Source organism: Zonotrichia albicollis, chromosome 5 (genome assembly GCF_047830755.1).
Source record: "Zonotrichia albicollis isolate bZonAlb1 chromosome 5, bZonAlb1.hap1, whole genome shotgun sequence".
Lineage (NCBI taxonomy): Eukaryota > Metazoa > Chordata > Aves > Passeriformes > Passerellidae > Zonotrichia > Zonotrichia albicollis.
The window spans coordinates 23,069,586-23,090,154 of NC_133823.1; the positions used below are offsets into that span (position 1 = coordinate 23,069,586).

General features: G+C 38.4%; 1 protein-coding gene across 6 annotated transcripts in view; it reads left to right on the forward strand.

Moving 5' to 3' along the window:
• COL25A1 (collagen type XXV alpha 1 chain) overlaps positions 1 to 20,569 on the forward strand; it is a 295,698-nt gene that overhangs the window by 244,964 nt on the left and 30,165 nt on the right. For all 6 annotated transcript variants that reach the window (XM_074541049.1, XM_074541043.1, XM_074541046.1 and 3 more), the window contains 6 exons: positions 2,116 to 2,160; positions 13,469 to 13,531; positions 14,018 to 14,086; positions 14,996 to 15,040; positions 17,020 to 17,064; positions 17,588 to 17,665. In XM_074541049.1, coding sequence (XP_074397150.1) covers positions 2,116 to 2,160; positions 13,469 to 13,531; positions 14,018 to 14,086; positions 14,996 to 15,040; positions 17,020 to 17,064; positions 17,588 to 17,665 — 345 coding nt within the window. The remainder of the gene's footprint in view (positions 1 to 2,115; positions 2,161 to 13,468; positions 13,532 to 14,017; positions 14,087 to 14,995; positions 15,041 to 17,019; positions 17,065 to 17,587; positions 17,666 to 20,569) is intronic.

Here is a 20,569-nt window from a genome sequence, read left to right on the forward strand (position 1 = left end):
ACATTATTTGCATGAAATGAAATGTGACAATATTTCAGCAGTCTGACAAGACTGTTTGGGCCATGTTGTGTGCTGGGGTGACAGAATGACCTGCTCTGCCATTATGTAATAGAGTTAGTATACAGCCTTGGTGTCTCTAAAAGTCATTCTTCTCATAAATCATACTCACAATTTTTATATTAGGACGGGTCCAAAAAAGTAAATACTCTGCATTCATCTATAATGCTAGCTGTAATTAAGAAATAATGATTAATTTAATTATGTTTATGCTGATTTATTTTTAGGGGCATTTTATTTGTTTTAGATTACTGTGGCTCTGAACTGGCTTTGGTGGATCCTTTCTGCTTATGTGTGAGTGTGTGGGGGTTAACTCTGTCCCAAGGCTAAAGGGTAACCTACTGCAGCAACACTAATATAATATCAATATAAATATTCCAGTACTGTGCTTGCAAGCAAAATTTAGTGCTTCCACAATTAGATGGGTAAAGTTGATGGTCATAGTGCTGTATGTATGGCTGCTCATGCAAAAAGTGGAAAGACAGAGTAGGGGTTTGGAGGTAAAATTTTGTTAGTGCAGTGGAGCATTATTCTTTTGCAAGAATGGTAACCCATTTTCTGCTTTAGAAAGCGATAGTCACCATTCCAAAAAGTGTCTATCGAAAATAGCATCCTAGTCTTTATTCTTTCATCTGATTTTATAGTTAATATTTTGAGACTGGAATCTTTTCTGTGCTTGTAGGCAATTTGAACAGTTAGAACTTTGGAGAAACTAAAACAGATGAAGAAGCTTTTATCAGATCCTTCTATACCACTTTAAAATCGTTTCATTTGGTGAAGTGATTTGCAGCCCATCTATTGTGTTTTTCATTTTGTGGCAGAGTGGTGTAATTTTATTTTGAGTGTTCCAAGTCTGTGTAATATCTCTGCCACAAAGAAGTGTGTGTGGGCAGTGCAGTTGGATGGACACCTGCATTCTGTGTAGGTGTGTTTATGTTTGTGTGTGTATGCACGAGTGTGCATGGGTGTATGGGTGTGTGCACCCAGGCTCACAAAATATTTTAATAGCACAACCTGGAGGGATCAGCCCAAACCACAGAGTTGAAGTCTGGATTTCTGTAAAGCTCATGAGTGTAAAAAAATCTGGAATATAGTTCAGTTCATTACAAAGGTAAAAGTTGGCTTCAGAGTTCAAACCTGAGCTTCCAGAAAGTTCAGGGAATATTTAGATCCAAGGTGCTGGTTAGGATCCATCTCTGTGTTATAATAAAATCCCTAGCTTTTAAAATAGTGTTTTATTCACATGTTATTGCTTTTTTTTTTGGTTCTGTTCACCATCTTTATTTCCCTAGACAACATCTTTTCATTTAGCTGATAGCTCAAAATGACCATTTGTGACAATGTTGTCATTCTTGTCTTAGACCATTTCCAAAATTAATGCATTCAGTTTTCAATGCTTGTTACAAAATTACCTTGCAAATAGAGTTCTATAGGTCTTTCCATTGCAATTTTAAATAATCAAGGTTTTTCTGGGTAAAGCAGTAAAAGGTTACATTCCCACTATCCTTCATGACACTGTGTATGTTCACAGATAAAGAACAAGCTCTGAAATGATGCTGTGGATAGCTCTATAAAACTGATGGCCCAGTTATAATTAGGCAGTCCTGATTGAATGGTGCAATTTAATCCAAGCTCTTCTGAATGGATTTGCAGGTAAATCAGGGAGTCACACAGCGCAGTATCCAGCTCAGAGTTGAAAATGGAACAGAATTAAACATCTGTCATGAGTATGTAACTTAAATGGCAGTAAAATGAACTAGTGCTGCTTGTTTTCTTCTCTTTTGCTGAAGTCTAATGTGAATTCCTATTTGGCTTTCCTGACATGGATTTTCAGCCCTGTGTGTCATCTTCACATTGAAGGTTCCCAGAAGATACCTAAGTCCTTAACATGACTCTTACTAATTGTACATTTAAGTCACTCATTTTGAAAAAAACAATCTTGCTGGAGCTGACTAGCATTCATGCTCTTTTATCTTCCTGCAGAATTTACAGGGCTGTTCAATGGATAGTGCCCCTTACTGGATAATGTCTGTAATGTTATGTAATTTTCCTATGTAGGGTGAACCAGGCCTTCCTGGGCTTCCTGGACTCCCTGGAATAAAGGTAAATACTGTAGTACCTTTTGTACTGGGTGGGAATACCAGAAAGAGGGGGGGAAGTGCAAGAATGTGGCTCAAATGGACTTACTGTATTGTGTTATATCCTTTTCTGTGTCTCTGGGATTAAACTGGGATTTTTTACAGCAAGTTCTCATGTGAAAAATTGGTTAAGTGTCTGTGAGTAGGCAAACAGTATATCATGCATTAAAATGTGAGGCAGAACATTCTAGTTATTTCTTTTAAAAAACTTTCCATTTCTTTAATGGAAAAGGAAAAAAAATCATCATCAAAGTTTTAGTTGGTTTCCACTTCTATGTGTGCTTTCCAGTAGCAATGTTCTCCTGAATTAACCAAACCTCCAGGCAGAGAACTGCATTAATTATACACAGGCAGTGCAGACCTGGCTCTGTTGACAAAAATACTCTGTGCTCCATTACACAGCAGTGATTTCCACTGACAAGTCAAAATGTTTTAATAATATTCTGTTCAGTATTAGCTACAGTCCCTGACACAATACCTGGTTTAGCCCCTGGCTTCCAGTTTGTCTGGAATCTTTAGGTAAGTTGATACAAAAGACACATACTTGGTTTAGTTCAAGCATAAGTGGTTGCATTAGGATCTGCAGACACTTGCTCAGCTTGAGCTGTAACTGTGTAATTCTGCACAGAGTGAGCAAATTCACATAACCTGAGTGCAGATCATAATGACCACTTTTCCTTTGTGTCAAAGACTGTCCTTTGAAAACAAAATCTCTTGGAAACTTTTTCTTTCCATGCCATCATGGCCCTGTGTATGTCTCAGGGAGAAAGTTTATAGGATTTCCCCCTAACGAGGAGGATAATTCAGAGGCCAAACTCTTGTCCATTGTGGTAGGATTCAGGATTTATCTCATGGAATGTAACATTTGCAGTGATTTTCTCAAGGGACCTGTGAATTGCCACAGTATTGAAGCATAATGTCCCTTCTGTGTTACTAGTGAACTATGGGGAAAAATTGAATGCGCATATTAAATTTTGTGTGTTGTAGCAGCTTAAAATATAGTTCCTGTGGAGGTTGTTCATTTTCTGCAAGAACAAACTCTGTACTGAGTAGTGAAGATCATGCAGGAGAAGTCTTGTGTGATTGAGCTATTTTTATTAGTGCCTTTGGCAGCAATCCCTATTCTGTTTACTTTACAAGTGAGCAAAGAGGTAGCTGAGATGGAGGTCACTGGGGCACTTGCCTGAGGCACTCATCCCAGGGACACCTGCCAAAAGCAACTGGAGCTGTGGCTGGGCTTTGGGGTTCCCATGTTCATGCACACCACATGTCCATGCACATAGCCAGTAAATAAAAAAAAAGTCTACATCTGAGTGGCTGCTCTGGGAAAATTATTTGTTGGTAGTAAGAATGGCTCAGAAGTGCAGCTTCCAGAATCACCTGAAAGATAAAATGTGAAGTGAAAAACGAATTAAGTGTGGGAGTTTTGCCCAGTGAAAATTTGTTTCCAAATTCAGTGGATACAGTGGAAAAACAGTACAGTTGCTTGCAGAGCAAAATGGAATAATTTGGTCAAATATTAATAATTTAGGAAAATACTTTCTCCTGTTTAAAATCCAGTCCAGAGGGAGATTGGTGGTGTTTCAGTGAAGAAATTCAATCCAGTGCAATTCTGCATTGTCCTGAAACCTGGATGGTGACAAGGAAGCAGAACATGCACAGGACAGAGCAAAGCATATCTGATCACATCAGACTTGCAGGATGGTTGCTGTTCATTTCAAGGCATTTGTAAGCTCTCTTTTATTAAGCAATCTGTAGTGAAAATAAACCCTAGATTCTTCTGAGTCCCTGAGACTGTCTGTGGCATGAGAAGTGGTAGCAGAATGGCTGGAGTTAGGAATATGGGCACTCATCAGCAAAGGTAAAGTGGGAGTTTCCCCCCTTTTCTCATCCTCCCTTTTAGCAAAGATTTATGCAGCACCATGGTGCATAAATCATTACGTGGATTTCCAAAAACAACAACATTGTTATCTCATAGAGAAGCAAATTTCCAGTGATCTGGTATTGATCAAAAGCTACTTGGAAATAAGTGACAGGATGAGAAACTTGAGTGTGGGGGAAACTCATTTGTCTGGGCTTGGAATCAGTTGGTGCTGTCATCTTGTACAAAACCAAGAGGAATCTTCCTTGGAGCAGTGACTTCCTTTTTTTTTTTTCTTCCTTCTGGAGTGATCCTTGTTGTTTGTTACAATTTTTTTTTTCTGGGATTTTGGGTTCTGTTCCCATGTGGACTTTATAAAACTCTCCAAGATATGTCTTTGCTACTCTATCTTACCAGTGATAAGTAGTAGTGGTATAACATCAAAGACCTAGCAGAAACCTCTCATTGTGTCATTGCAACATCTAAGAACTTGTTACAAAATTTAAGTTTCCATAAGGAAAATTTTTCCTAACAAACAGATTATACTGTTCTCATGCATTTGTGTGCCAGCCCAGTAGCTGTTGGCAGAGATTTTTCAGGCTTTTTCCAAACTTTGTGAGAGGTAAGGAAAAGATCAAGATACAGATTTATTCTGCACATTGAAATTTCCTGGATGTAGTTCTTAAATGTTAAATACTAAGTCCTGTTTTCCTTAAATCTGCTAGTTGAACTTAAAATTGCTTCCTTGTGCATGTTTCCCTACAGTGGCAGGCTGTATTATGAAATGTTTTAGGTAATTGTGCACATGCACAGCACTCTTCACAAAAGCTAAACCAACCTGTGCTAACACAAATGCTGTGCCAGGCAGTCTCTCCAGCTACAACTCATCTTTCTTCCCATGTCTGAACAAGCTTCCCAAGACATTCAGTCCTCTGTACTTCAACATACATAAAGGATTACGGAACACTAATCACTGAGAAACTTTCAGCTTCTTATAATGCCATTTCAGTTAATTAATCAAGGTTCCTGAGAGCCTGTAAGGACTTGGCTGAATGTGATACTGCAGTCTGAATGAGTGGCAACATTGGACAGACATGCAAGTATCCCATCTGAATTCAGGGTATTTTATTACTTACTTTTCTAGACCCATTCACCAGGCACATGCGGATGTTTTGGGAGTGTTTCCTGTTCCTTTTCGTTCTCTCCTCCTTTGTCAGCTGGTGCCATGGAGGAAACACAAGTGCACTCAGTTATTTCCAAGACAGTGTAGAGGCTGTCTATGACATGCTGGAGAAACATTTCTCAAGCACCTGTTGCTGTTTAGGAATGGCTGGAAACTTAATGAGCCCTGAATGTGTTCCACCTAAACTCAGAATATTAACTCATCACTCTACTATCCCCCAACTGATGCCAAGCAGACACAGAAGCCTGTCTGTGAAACACAAACTTCATATATCTGTTTTACCTCATAGCTTTTGCAGGAAGATACTTACAAAGCAGCACTTGCTTACTGTGATGGAAATCATGCATGTTCTCATTCACTGTAATGTCAGACCTCTCAAATCTGTTGCATTGCATTTTCTGGAATTTGGCCTGTACAGTCCTCAATTCCTCACTGCAGTGAGAAGCCTTCACAAAACATAAGCCTCTTCTCAGTAACAGCACCTTTTGCAGGATCTAGATTTTCTATGGTATTTCTATGGCATTTGTCCTTCAGATGTTAAAACAAATACTGAACCAAGGCTTATGAGCACATACAAATTTTTGTTTTATCATTTTCAAGAAAACTGAACCTTTGAGTGGTTTGATATGAGAGGAAAAAGGCTGCTTAGCCCTTCTGCTTTTGGGAAGTATGGAAAGTTTTCTGTGTTTTGAAATTCAGTGGAAGTGGCTGATTCAATAGACTTGCCAGTATGCAGTGTCTTGCATCTTTCTGTACAGTTATTTTTGGATTGACTTTCCTGGGACTGTGCCTGAGCAAGGTTTCAGAAAAACCTGGATAAAGATAGGGGAATTTGAATCAATTTTATATCCTTTTATTTTTCTTTTGTTGAAAGCAAAAGAGGTTCTAATTTTTTCTGTATCTAAATTTCTTATTTATATATACCTACTCAGAGATCTTATCTTCTAAAGACTAAACAACTCTCTGCTCCACAGAATGTATTTTTTTAAGGTCTAAAAGACTTTATACTACTTTCACCCAGTTAGTTCTGTTAGAAAAGAGAAATTTCAGAGGAAATGAGAGAGAATTTTCCAGCTGAATGCATAGAAGTTAGTCTCCTATTTAAACTCTTGTAGAAAAGAGAGCAACTGTTGTTGAAGCTTATGTGTTTAAGTGCTGCTCTTACCATCTGGCAGCAAAATCAAAGGAAATCTGAAGTGAATGGTAGGTCTAAGCATTTTGGTTTGGAGTCAATGCCCTTTACTGCCTACAGGAAAGTTTGGTAAATTCTCCTTTTCTCCCAGGAGTTCTTAGGAAGGCTGTTCTTTTTCTATTTTTCCGTATGCATTTTTCCTTTTCTGTATTTCCACTCTTCTTCCTGTTTTTATCCCTTGATAGCGTTAACAGTAAACCTGCAGGGTGTCACTGTCTCTCTCTCTACTTCTCTCTCTCTCTTCCCCTCTCTGCAGGGAAATTTCTGGATGTAAATGGGAACTGATCTAAAAAATGGGACTTAGTACCCACCTTTGGTGGGCTGGGTTTCAGAAGTGTCTCTGTGCATTGGCAGGTAAAATACATTACACAACTGTGCAGTTGAGTATTTTCTTTCCATAATGGTAGTAGGTATACAAACATATATCTGTATATTACACTTTATTTGTTGATTCCTAGCTGTCTGCTCTCCATATATTATGGCAGTAATCAATTGCATAGGGTAGACATTGAATTTTCAGGAACTGATTTTGAGGATCAAGGCCAGAAAACAAAATCATCATTAATATTGGACGGCTTGCGTGTGTCAGGGGTGTAAGATCTAGATAAATTCTTCGAGTTCTTTTTGATTTCTCCCAAACTATATCCTCCAAATCTCTTATTTTCTGTTCTGGGAGAAACTAAAACATAAGGAACTGAAACACAGAATGTTGTTTCCTCTAAAGGTATTAATAGTTGGAAGACTGAGTTTATAAGAACTGCTTCACAGCATATGTTTTATAACATAGCTTAAGTTTTCGTTGTACAAAAGAAAGTGCCAATCAAAAATTTTGGAAACAGTTTAATGGAGTCAGAATCCAACACCCTACCGTATTCAGAAATCAAGTATTTTGTCATCCACAAAGAAGACTTGACATCAGTAATCTGAAATTATTTCTCAAATACAAATTTTTATAATGTCATAAATAAGGCATGCAATAAAGCTGCTTAGCTTTCAGAAAACCAAGAAAATTCCTTCGATTTGTCATGTAAGTCTTTTTTAACAGAAACAATTTGGGGCCAGACTCTCCATCATTTAGCAGTTTGGTCATAGAAAATAATTAAAAATTAGGTGCTCATTGCAACAAGTGTTTTTATTCTATCCTTAAAAATAGTTACCATGCTGACTTGGATTATAATTAGCCTTAAAGCAAGAAGTCCCTTATATGATTAATGAAGGCAGAATTAATCAGAATCATTACTGGCTCTGATAGCACTCTCCCAAAGCAACATACTTTCTAGGGAGACAGGACTTAAAAGCAAGAAGAAAATTAGGCTCACTAAAAAGCAATATATGTCATACAAAGTGAGGCTTGTTGTAAAACCTCAGGGTTTCAGCCAGGTTGTTTAGCCAGGTTTTACTTCCCTAACTCCAAATGAATCATAAAGTCTAAATACACTTTTGGAAATTCTAAACCACAATTGTTTTTCTAAGTTTAGAGAACGATTAGGGAGTAAAGATATTGTTTCAAATGTGATGAGTGAGCCAGACAACCTGTTTTAACTGGCAATTTCTGGAGCCAATTCTAAAGTGATATGAAAATCCTTAAGAAAGACCTTATGAAATCGGGTTAGGGTTACTTTTTTTTATCAGATTTCCTTGTACCTTGTTCATTTCCTTCTTAGGAGCTGAATACTGTAGGCATCCTGAGAGGAAAATTCCCATGGACGTCAGGCTATATATATAAGTCCCCCTAATGCCCTTCACAGTGACAAAGTACTCTCTGACTTGTATAGTCTAAGGCCAGCTGAGTTTCTGAGAAATGGCTTCACTGGAGCTAAGTGTTGCACACAGGGAGGGCATGAGCAAGTGCAGCTCCACAGACCACCATGGATTGCTGTGCTACAGGATCCTGAGAATTTGGCCCTCACTCCTCTCCAGAGTGGAGGAGTTGCAGTGTTCTGGTTAGATAGCAACCTCAAAAATAAAGTATTTTAGGACAGCAGATGGCAGCTTATGGAAAATAAACACACGTACCCATGAACAAAATCCAATTTATTACAGCTTCATAGCTGTTCTTCAAATTGTCATGCATCTGGGTTTGCGGTCTTTTTTGATAGCTCTTCTGTAGCTCCCATCATTGCAGGATTTTTTTGGTAGTGTTTGGCAAGGAAAGGGCATCATACTGTTTTTGTTTTAAATATGTTCATCAATGAGCCAGGGTAAAACTGGAGACAATCACTGATCTCTTGATGTTATCACAAGGAGGACTCTTCCACATCAGTCCTCATCAGAAAGGAACTTTGGGGTCTCCCAAATTCTGTGACTCTTGAAGAATTTGCATGCTCGCCCGTGCTAGACAAGAATTTTGGAGGTCCACTAGACTTGCAGAGAAGAGTTTGGAATCTCCAAGCCTGTCCAAAGCCATGTGTTCAAGCATGGTCCATCCCACACCGCTAGGTTTTCTGTTAATGGAAAAGGAGGGATACATCCCCCTTTCTGGAGTCCTCCACAGAAATTCAGGATGCTTTGGTGTGGTTTGCCAACTCAGAGGTGTGCACACAGGAGCCTTGACCTTGGTACATTTGGATTTCCAAGAAAATGCCAGGGAGAGATGTTTGTGTGTGTCCTGCCTTGTGGCAGGACCTGCCAGTCAGCCCAGGAGGCACAGAACTTCATGGTGCTGGCAGTGGGACCAACACTGAACAAAGTCTTTCAGGACTGGTGAACAATGTAATAAAGGTCAGAGCTAGACATTTCAATTTCTCTGGCTAGTTCTAGTGCATTGCACTAGATAAGAATAAGGCTTGAAATTACATTCTCCTTTCAAATTCATGGTCTAAGGGTTGGTTTAGTCACATTTCTGTAGCATAGAGAAAATATTGTAATAATCTGATGTAACTGGAATATAGTAAGGTAACAATGGCACTTACAAGTGGGATGGTAATTTCAGAAATGGAAGAGAATTTATTTCATTGTTATAGGAAGGTTGTGGTTTGGATGTCTTCCTGCAGCACGGGTTTATTTTTCAGTGATTCATTGATCTGGATGTGAAAATGTGTTGTATAGTCATTAGGAGAGTGATTAAAGGAGGAAGAAACTTCTGTGGGAAAACGGTGTACCCAACGACTGCTGTTCTCTGCTGATTGCTTGCATCAGCATAAAGCTTTGTATTTCAGGCACTGGGAGAGGAATAGGTGTGTTTGTGAGAACAGGGTTTCAAGTAATGATGGTGATGTGTGTCCCAGCTGTGCAATGGAGGCTAATTCTGACCAAATATGGTATTAGAACTACATTGTTAATAAACATTTGCCAAATTAGTGATGTTTAAAACAGAAACCAGCAGTGAAAATGTAATTTCCACTGCTGTACCTTTTTTAAGCAAAAGTCCAAGTTTTAGGCATTGTGGGTTCTGTAAAACCTAAAGCTGACAGTGAGAGTGAACTAAAGTGGTTCTTAGGGTTAACCTCTAGTATGAAAGCTAGCCTCTGCTTCAGCCCATGAAAGCTTTGATCATCATGAAAACCAGTTCTAATTGTCTAGATAATAACTCTCATAAAAATCTGACTATCCTATGAAATAAATAACAAGGTGGCTTTTTAATATTAAATTCTGATTCTGCTCACATTGCACGAGGTTTACAGCATTGTAGGGCATTTTTCTGTTTCAGACTGTTATAAGAGGTGAAAATTAACATTAGCAATGTTTGTAAATGGTAGTATTTAATTTGTTATCTAACCACATTGAGTATTTCCACAGTCAGCACATATTTGAGAATGAAAATGAGCATGCATGGGGGTAGTCTCTTAAAATATTAACACATAAAGACATTAAAAATTATTCTTAATATCATAACACATCACTTCTGTAGACTGGAAGAAATTCACAAGCTTGTTGTTTGTTTTCTTTTTTAACCAAGTTTCCCGTGTTGTGATTAATACAAATTGCTCCAAATCTAACAGTGGATGAAGTTTGAATGCTGAAATATGCCTTGTTGACATCTTGTGCAATGTGATAGTTTCCAAGCAGTGATTTCATAACTATACGAAAGGGTTAAACTAAAAACTAAAATATGTGACAGAGCTGATGACTTGCTATACAGCTGCCAAACTGTACTTCAGATTACAGTATTACAGATTTTCTGTTTCCTGTCCCAGCTTTAGCAGGCAAAGAAGATTGCTGCACATTCTAACTGGATAAAACCTTGATTTTATTATGACAAGTTGTAGTGAGATGTTTGGAAAAGTATTACAAGTCTTGGTGACTCTGATCCCTTGCGTTCCTCTCAGCCTTTCACGGCAGCTAGAACAAATTCTGAGTTCATTTCAGGAAGAGACTTATGAACAGGAGGTGCTTCAGTGAACACCAGAGCTGCAGTGTTGTCAAACCACAGTGCCCTCCCAAGCCAGCCTTTACCCTTGCTTTCCTGCTGCTGTGTGCTAGCTAAATCAAATATGTCATATATTTACAAAAAAAAGCTAAAGCCTATAAGTCTTAATTTTCTAACCACATTCCTGTACAGCTCTGGAATCTTTTTTGTGTCATGGACTAATCATAAAGATCTTTCCCTTGCCTTTGCATAACTGGGACACCAGCATGCCTTACTGAGAGGAAACTGTTTTCTTTACATTTCACATTTCACTGGTAGTGCCAATTTTGATAGATTCCTTTTTTGTTTGGTTGGGTTTTTGCTATCTGAGTGGCATAAAAGATAGCATAAAGCACAAAGTCATCAATATTATGGCAGGATGCAGAAGTATACCCAATGAACATTAACATTTTTACTTAATGCCTTATGCTGTAGTTACACTCAAGAGATTTGAAATATTAGAGGAGACATGGCTTAGTTTCAAACCATTCAAACATGTTGTCTTTTTACTTAGAAGCTTAGTTCAGATGGCAAATCAGATCTGTTTTTTAATCTACTTATCCTCTCTAGCACTGGATAGAGGGAGAATTGCATGTTTTTCTTTATGTAGCCAGGTTTTAACTACTGCGGTTTGTTTCATGTGTGATAAGAATACCCCGTTGGATCACATTCAGCTTGGCATCCACTGTAACTCCTGCATCTTTCCCAGCAGAGCTGCTGCTCACCCTGTCAGTTCCTGCTCTCTGCTGACACACCACTTCTTCCACTCCACATTTCAAAACATTTTAAAGCTCTATGCCATGTAAGACCTGTATTCTACTTATGCTAATTAAGCTGCCAACTTATACCATTATCAATTCCACTAGCTTTTGCAAAGCATCTTTTTCTTCTCTCTTTAGAGATTTTGGGGGAAGGTGGGGCAGCTTCTTGGACTTTGGCCAGGAGTTTTCTTTTAGTGTGCAACTGGTATAGTCCTGAGCAAAGAAAAGAATTTGACTCGAAAACTGCATCAGCCTTTGAGTGACACTTCTAAGCCTTACCACTGAAAAAAATCATGTAGTCACTGCATTTTTTTTTTCTGCCTGAAGTCATAATAAGCTGGCCAAAAAATTAGCTCGGGCAAATTCAGTATTAAAACAACATGGGGCTGTTGAGGACCATCTCATTCTAAAATAAATGATTGGAGCTGCATTGTTCTTCATTTACTTAAATTAAAGTGCTTCCATCTGCAGTGACAACCTTATGTTACTCTTGCTGGTGTGTACTAATATAAAGACTTCTAAACTCTTTTTTCTTACAAGAGCTAAAAAGAAGACCCCACTTGCTTCTCTGTGACATGTTTGTCTCAGTTTATTTCTTTACCATATTTTGAATCACAGCCAGTTGGAACTTCATGTGAGAAAGCTCATTACTGCTTGTATTTTTTTATAAGCTAAATGGGGGTCCCTGGGAGCTTGCTGTCATCCTTGATATAACCACAGGGAAGATTTCTTTGGCTTTGAACTGTTAATGATGGATTGCTGATGAGAGCACAGATGAATGTGCAAGAATACTCTCTAATTTGCTCTCCATGTGCAGCATACCTGTATTTCTAAGGAGGGAAAGAGATAAGAGAAATATTATTCAACTACTCAAATGCACAGTCTCTGTATATTGTCAGTAATGATATCACTACAGTATTATGATCGATCTGTCTTTTAGCTATTTTAAGAGGCATTTGATGGGTAATTTTTAGTCATTAGGTTCAGGGATATTGCAAAAAGATTAATTAAATAAATATTAATTGGGTTGCATAACTGATTTTAAAATTTAAAAGAGTTGGTGGATGTATCTTCTTGGTTCAAATATATCTGAAAAAAATGCAAGATTAACAAGCAGGAAAGCTTATTCAGGGGATTTTTTGAAGAAAAGCATATGGCTTATTAATCTTGCATTGTCTCTCTTTAGACATGGAGATAGGTAATAAAATATGGCCTTACTCTTCTGCTCAGTGCTGCTTCTGCTGCAACTCTGCTTGATTCTTGCTATTCTTCTGTCCTCTTTGTACAATTGAATGAGAAGGAAGGGAGGCAGAACAGAGGGGGAACGAGGAGAGGTGTGGCTCATTCCCAGCTGTTTACAGACCAAGAAATTGTCTGGGTGCAGAGAACTGAAGTATTCTACTGTCAGAATGAGATGGGAAAGTACCCTGGTACTGCAAGTTTCTGACTAGAAAGCAGACACAACACATCACAACAGCGCCATCTCCATTTGTCACTGCTTTGTCACACGGCATCCCTGCCCATCTATTCACATGCTGAAGCAGGAAACCACCTCAAAACTCATCACTCAAATGAACTGTCCCTTCTAAATTTAGGAACACTCAGCTCTCTCCTCCTGCCTTCAGACTTGCTTGGATAATAGTTTGATGTGTTACATTACAGACCATGTTGTGCATTAACATTCCTTAACCTCATAAACCCCACGTTTGACACCTTCTGCTTCATTTGCATCTCATCTGCTGTGTAGGGGCTTGCTGCAGGAATTTGTGCTGATGAAAGTAACCCATGGCAAAAAGTACTTCTGTGTAACTTGCATCACAGCTGGAGAGCTGTAAGCTGTACAGGGGAAAATACCACCCAAAATAAACTTGTGTTATTGTACTTGTGTACTGCTGAATAAGTAACCCTCTCATATTGTGTTTTTAAAGGGGGAACCAGGTTTCATTGGTCCACAAGGAGAACCTGGGTTGCCAGGGCTGCCAGGAACAAAGGTAAGGGTAATGGGCCAATGCTCTGGTGTGAAGCCCCTGGAGCTGATGTCAAACTCAGCTTTCCTCAGCAAGCAGGAGAGACTGAGGCTACTACTGGAAACAATGTGAAAAGTCATGCACCAGTGCTATGAGATAGATATATAGATATTCATGTAGGTGCTCTCAAAAAATGTGAAGGCAGATGTTACATCATGACTTGAATTAATGTCATCTTTTTTCGTGTTAGAATCCCCAAATCTAGTTGTTCAAGAGGCAAAATAGGCATGATTGAAGAAACTATATTTTCATAAACATGAGGTTTTTTAGGAAGATCACTTGAAACTTTGTGCAGGAAGCAGAATTTTGATACTACACACCAGATTCTGAAAATACAGATAGACTAAACCACTGTTTCTGCTGTTTGCTTGGTTTCTTTGATCCTGCTGAGTTGGTGGTGTGCTAAAGGCTGCCCAGTATTTTGTGATATACCTGTGTCTGTTTCAATAGGGTGACAGAGGAGAGGCAGGCCCTGTTGGGAAGGGTGAGCGAGGGGAACCTGGAATCCCTGGACCAAAGGTCAGTCTGATTTTTACATTGGAAATGTTTTGTTAGTTTTGCACCTATGAACACATCTTTGCCTGCTGAAAAGTAGAACAAAACTTGGTGAGTGAACTTTTAAATGAAAATGCTGTCAAATGCTCTCCTTCAGTCCAGAAGACAATGGCAGTTTTGTGTTCACAGCTGTGAACTGCAGTCTGAATGGACTTTTATTTGGTCTGCAAAGTAAAGACACTACCTACATACACTGTCATGGAATTGGCCTAATTCATTCCAGATGAAGTACTGACCTCTGGGTCCCTAACTTTCAGCATTGAAGTTTGAACTCTTTGACCACTGTAGCAATTGAATGCAGAGAAAATCCATTTTGCATGCTGTTTTCTAACTCTCTAAGAAAGAGATCAGTCTAACTACTTTTAGCATTGTCTTAATATTTCCCCTGGTGTTGGTACTGTCAAGTTTTTCTTTCCTGATGGATTTTGAAGACAATAAGGTTAATTTTGTGATCCTTGGCCAGTTGGTTCGTATTCACCTGAACTGTTAGGAAGAAATGTTGTGATAACACTTTATTTTATTCTCCTTCTGTTAGAATATTTAACTATCTTCTCTATCTCTTGGCTATCATTTCTCAGGAGTAATGGAATGACATAGCTCATTCCTGAAAACCAGTGATAATGATGCCTATCTTTACTAATGCCAATACTACTTTTCCTTTGGAAGGGTGCAATCTGTGACCATGGCACTCTAGTGTTAAAGAATTTATTGATCTGGGTGCTGTTAAAATAATAAATGCCTTAAAAGTTCATTATCTTGGTAATATAAATATAAGGTATTTCTGCTGTTCCAAACTGTAGTTAGTGATTACTAATTTCTTTTTCTCTGCACTCCCATTTCTCTACCATTTTTCTCCTATCTTCCTTCAAACAGGGGAAAACAGGTGAACCTGGATCTAGAGGCCCCAAAGGGTCAAAGGTTAGTGGTAAAGAAACTGTCTTTAGGGGACTGATTAACATTTTTTAAATCAGTTATTTGTAACATTTCTCTTTAAAAGAACCTGTAACAGTCTGCAGTGTTCTTTATAAGTGAAACCTTCTGACCTTCAATTTTAGATAAAAAGTTTAGTTATGTCACATGGGTTTTGAACACTGTGATTCTAATCCTTTTTCTGTTATAACATCCATTCCACTCTGCTGCTGTTCTCCTCATGCAACTTGGTTTCTCTCTGTGTAACTGATGTGTGTTAGTCCTCCCACATGCCAAGACCCAGTGCTTGACTGTGCTGTTATTTGGTTTGCAATAATTTTGTGGAGCCAAACTCTGATGAGCTAGGAATCAGAGGCATTCCAAGTACTGCAGGCTGAGATATGATGGTCAGAAGTCTGACAAAGGCAAGAGTTGTTGATTGTGTTGCTGTTTTACCTGTTTTAAAAAGATGCTTTCGATTATATCTTTCCACCCATTTATTTTTCTATAAATATAGTTGGTTCACATATATGGAGAGATAAAATGTATGGGTTTTCTATTACTTAATCTGCTGTGCAAATACTGTCCCCACTGGATTCCTGCATGTGGTATGAGGGATGAAAATGTCCTTGTGTAGGTGGTTATTGACAGGTCTGCTGTCAGAATCAGGGTGACAGGACAGTGTAGGCTGGTGTGATACTGTTTGCAGTACTTGTAAACTCCTTGAAGAGGGGCCTTAAGTGCTTAAAGATGTGATTAAACAAGTGCCATTTAACCTCATTCATTCCCACCAGAAGGAACTGTTGGAAGGCAAGGGAACTGATGAGGGAATTAAGGTATCAGAGTGAGAGCAGAAAAGTAAATCCGCCTCTCATTTGACTACAGTTCCTGGGCACTTCCAACACACACCAAAATTATAAATATACCCCCTTTAATTCCCTTTTTATCAAAAAAGGATATGTGATTTTCATTTTACCTGCATACCTGTCATGAAATTCTGGCCCACAGAAGTCAGTCTAGTGGTGGGGAACTTCATTTTTTAACAGTTCCAATTTCACTAGCTTCTGCCAAAGCAGCACTGAAGGGAAAGGCAGATGGCACAACCTTGATTATGCCCTGCCACCAGCCTGCTCTCCATATGCCTTCATCAGCTCTATGAAAGTTTTGTGGTTTCTATTACCAGAAAGTTTTCTGTTCTGTTACCAATGGTGAATTAATAATTCTTCTTCTGACTTCTACCAAAGTTCTTTAGATGTCAACAGGAGCAAAATTTGCAGTTCTTACCTATATTAATTTTGAGTAATATTAAAATTTAAATATAAGACATTGCTATGAAAGTGACTGTGGAATGAATTGTGGCTGCTGGGATATGAATGCATACATGTTTGAAATTCCCTCCATTATTTGAAGCATATTACTAATAGCCAGGAATAAAAAAAGCTGTGTGTAAGCTGGTAATGATCTTAAGCCTGTCACAGAAAGGGCATCAAGAACCTCTAAATCTGAGAGTAGAGTTGTGTTTGTAGGGGAGGCAGTGACTCAGACCAGGGAAGTTCAAAATGTTAGTGGAGGCATGATCACAGAAAGAAAAGTTTATATATTTTGAAACACATTTGAAGAAGTTTTTAACTGGTTTCAGACTGAGTAATTTCATTTCTCTAGTATTCTCTTCAAGCTTTTGATAGTAGTGTCATTAAGAATAGGAATGTTGCACAAATAATCTGCCCATTCCTTTGGTTCTTTGCAATTTTTTGTTGCAGACCAATGCAATACTCTAATATTCACACAGAACCAAATGCGTCATGCTTGATTCTACCAGTACACAGATTTTGAAGGACTTTTTCCTTTCATTAAATAAGATTCACATTCTGTTTAGGATGAGATGCCCTGTAAACCATTCATGTAAGAAAACATATTTGAAAGGGAAGAACTATGTGATGTATTGTCAAATGGCATATCTGTTTTCTTCATGTATCATTTTTATATAGGGTGATACAGGTGAGAGAGGTGACACAGGATCTGCAGGTCCACGGGTAAGTCTACTTCTCATCTCAGCTCTTTGTTTTGTGCCCTTAGATTCAGTCTGTGTGAACTGAAATTGTAGCAGTAATTCTAGTTAGAGCTCCAGATGAAGTTGGTCACTTGACACTGTTGGAACATGGCAGCTAACTGGACATTAATATGACTAACACCACTTGCCACTATTTGGAGCAGTCTGCAATCCACACTTTGTGGGCAGGGTGTTACAAGCCAGGTGTTCTGGCATTGTTCACTGCCAATAGAGAACTAGAGTGTAGGAACATCCTTAAATGTCTCCCCTCAGAGGTTTTAATGTATTTCCTTTTCCACTGCAGCACAAGTCACTTTGTACTGACTTGCTTATTTATCTTTATTTAAAAAAAGGTTTTCCTTCAAATTCTGTGTTTTGTAGTAGTATATTGCGAGTACATTTAGATTCTAACACCCCACAATCAAGTCAAAGCATGTGTCAGTAGTTAAGAGCCTAAAATAGTCTTCATCAGTTGTCTCAAAATTCTAATGGGAAATGTATTACAGGGACCACCTGGACAGAAGGGTGATCAAGGTGCAACAGAGATAATTGATTATAATGGCAATATCCATGAAGCTCTGCAGGTATGCTAACCTAACAAGGCTGAATTGGCTTTGTCTGGTCTGGGGAAAGTCATTTAACAGCATTGTATTTCTCTTTTGCCTAGAGCTTGAAAACATTTTATGTGCAAAATTGTTGAGCTTATTAATCAGGTATCGCTTTCTATATTTGGAAACCAGGTTTTCTCTGCTAGAAAAACTGTTTCCCTGATACAAATTAGCTGAGTGAATTAGTTTCATGTTCCCTGGAGGGTACTGACATCACCTAATCAGGACGAAACTAATTCATTTTTGGCTTTGGTGTTTAGTGCTGAATTAATGTAATAAACCACATACACAGTTCCAACAGAAGTGTCTGCTTTTCAATTCATATAATATTGACCTTTCTGTTTTTTCCTTGTTTTCCTCCTCTTCTTCCTGTAAAACACAAAAAGCAGAATATTTGAGATTTGGAAACCATGTAACATGGTTCCATTAGCAAGCTGTGGATTCAATCAGCAACTTGAGTACATTAAGTAGACCAAGCACCAGTCTTCTCACTTATTCATTTCTGGAAAACCTATTTTGACTGGTGTGCAGAAAAGTGTGGAGGATTAAAGTGGGGTTAAAAAAAGAATGAATGAGTGTTTGCATAAAAGCAAAGGACCAAGATGACATATGTCATTGCAGTCAAGGTGATTTACATTGCAGCATACTCAGATGCAAATTCTGTGCAGTATAACTCCACCAAAGTGAATGGCTTGCTTATGTGAAACTGAAGACTGGATTTGGCTCATTGTGGATCTGATCACTTTCTCACTGAAGCCACTGAACTTTTTTCTTGCATTTACGCAGTGGGAGTGGGTAAATGTCTGACCAGTCATTTGGTTCCAAGATGCTTTCAAAAAATAAAAAAACCTCACTGCCTTTACTAAAATCTAAAAGCCTTGTATGTCACTAAGGCTGAGTCTGTTCTTTCATTGTGTCTGTGGGGAGGTCTGCATAGACATGTTGTGAGGCTCTGCATTATGTTTGCCTCATTTGGTCTGCTTGTAAGGGACTTCAGACACATAACTTTCAGTCATCTAAATCCCTCTCTGAGTTACGTGCCTAAAGTAGCCTGAAATTCATGTTGTGTGTTACCAGACAGATTTAGCAGGGGCTTTAGCCTCTGTATCTCCTATATTCTGTCTTTGTATTTAACTCTGGCATCAGTGTTAGTTTCAAGCTTCCTCAGAAAAGCTGCAGCACATAAAGCAACCTTAAAAGTGGACTCAAGCCTTCTGCAGTGGTTGAAACATTCTAGAAAGCCTTTATCCCGTTGCAAATCGTTCCAAATGTCATCACCTTCTGATCCAGGCCAACAAATAATTGATATTAATGGGAATGGCTGTGCAAGGAGGGTGTAAGTAAGATTATGTAGGATCAGTCAAAAATATCCCTGCCAAATCCAGCTCAGTCCTTTCAGATGGCAAACACCCATTCCTAAGTCTCCTGGTGCCACATTCTTAGGCACTCTGAGATTTGCAGTTCTCTCACAATAGCACATGAGAACTTCAGCTCAGCACTGAACTGTGAGCTTGCACAGAATTTGGGCTGCAGATTTAAGAAGATTTTGGCAAGAGTTTGCAAGATACGGATTGCTTGTCTCTTGCTAGAATTCAGTAATAAATCATGAAGCAGTGTAGCAATTTAGTTACTTTGCCTTGTGCCTCCTATGCAATCTCATGTGCATAATCTCATCTTAAAATTGTCATCGTGGTTTGAGCAAGACCCCTGCTGAGAGTACGTGGTTTTCACCAGGAGGATCAAATACAAAATTAATCTCTCTGTCAAAATTGCTCTTCACACCTATTCAGCAAAATTTCCCAGGGCAAAAAGCAGCTGTTTCAAACGTTTAATCTTTGTAGAAACTACAGCATTAGATTTTAAAATATCAGCCACTGTAAAGGGATCCGAGACTGTGAACGTGTAAACAGTTCTTTGCAATGGCTATTTTAGGTTTTCATACCTAGATATGCTCATACCTGAACTTTTCAGTGTTTTTAAAGTTCTGGATATATTTCCATTAATATGTTGAAATACAAAGAATATGAGTATATTAAAGCCATGTGCTAGAAAACAACTTTGTTCAGGTACTTTGTATTGAGTAGGCTCCAGATCTTTGCCAACACTACGTATTTTTGCACTGACATGTGGAGATTTTTTTTTTACAGCTTAAAACAGAAGATCTGCAAACTTTTATTTGCACATTGGATAATAATTACAAAAGCAAGATACTTCTTGTTCCACATAGGCCAGTAAGTTCTTCACATGCAAAAGGAAAGCATGTGTGAGCTGCAATATATGGGAGTTCTTCTCTGTTTAAAAGTATAGACAAGCATTTAAATTCCATTTTAATACTTTTCCACTTGATTTTAGATTCTTTGGTTAAAAAAAAGCTGTGACAGGTCAAGGTATTTTGCCTCCTTCCACCATGAAAATATCTTTTGTCTTTCCAAGAATTCAAAGTAGAATTGTATAAGAAAAGTTTATATGGCTGGGTTGTAGAATGGCAGTTTTGGATTTTGAACTGCATTTTTATATGAAAATTGATGAAAAAATTCTCCACTCCAGAAGTCATGTTTGTTAGTTAAACATTGGTGCAAATCCTGCAGACAAAACATAGGGCTTATCTTTTGGTCAACTTCAGACAGCAACCCGTTATGTTTTCTTACCTTTTGGAGGCATTCTGCTTAGATTTTGGTATTTAGTCATTGTTGATTTGATCTCTTGCATTGTACAAAAGTACTGCCTTCATCTAATTCCCACAGAAACCAAGCAGTTAATACAAAGCCATAATTTAAAAATAAGAAGGGTTTTATTAGTGCTTTTGAAGGCGTGGTGTCTCCCACATGCAGCATAGGTTCTGTGGAGATTATAACTGTAGGAAACAGAATTATGTGTGTC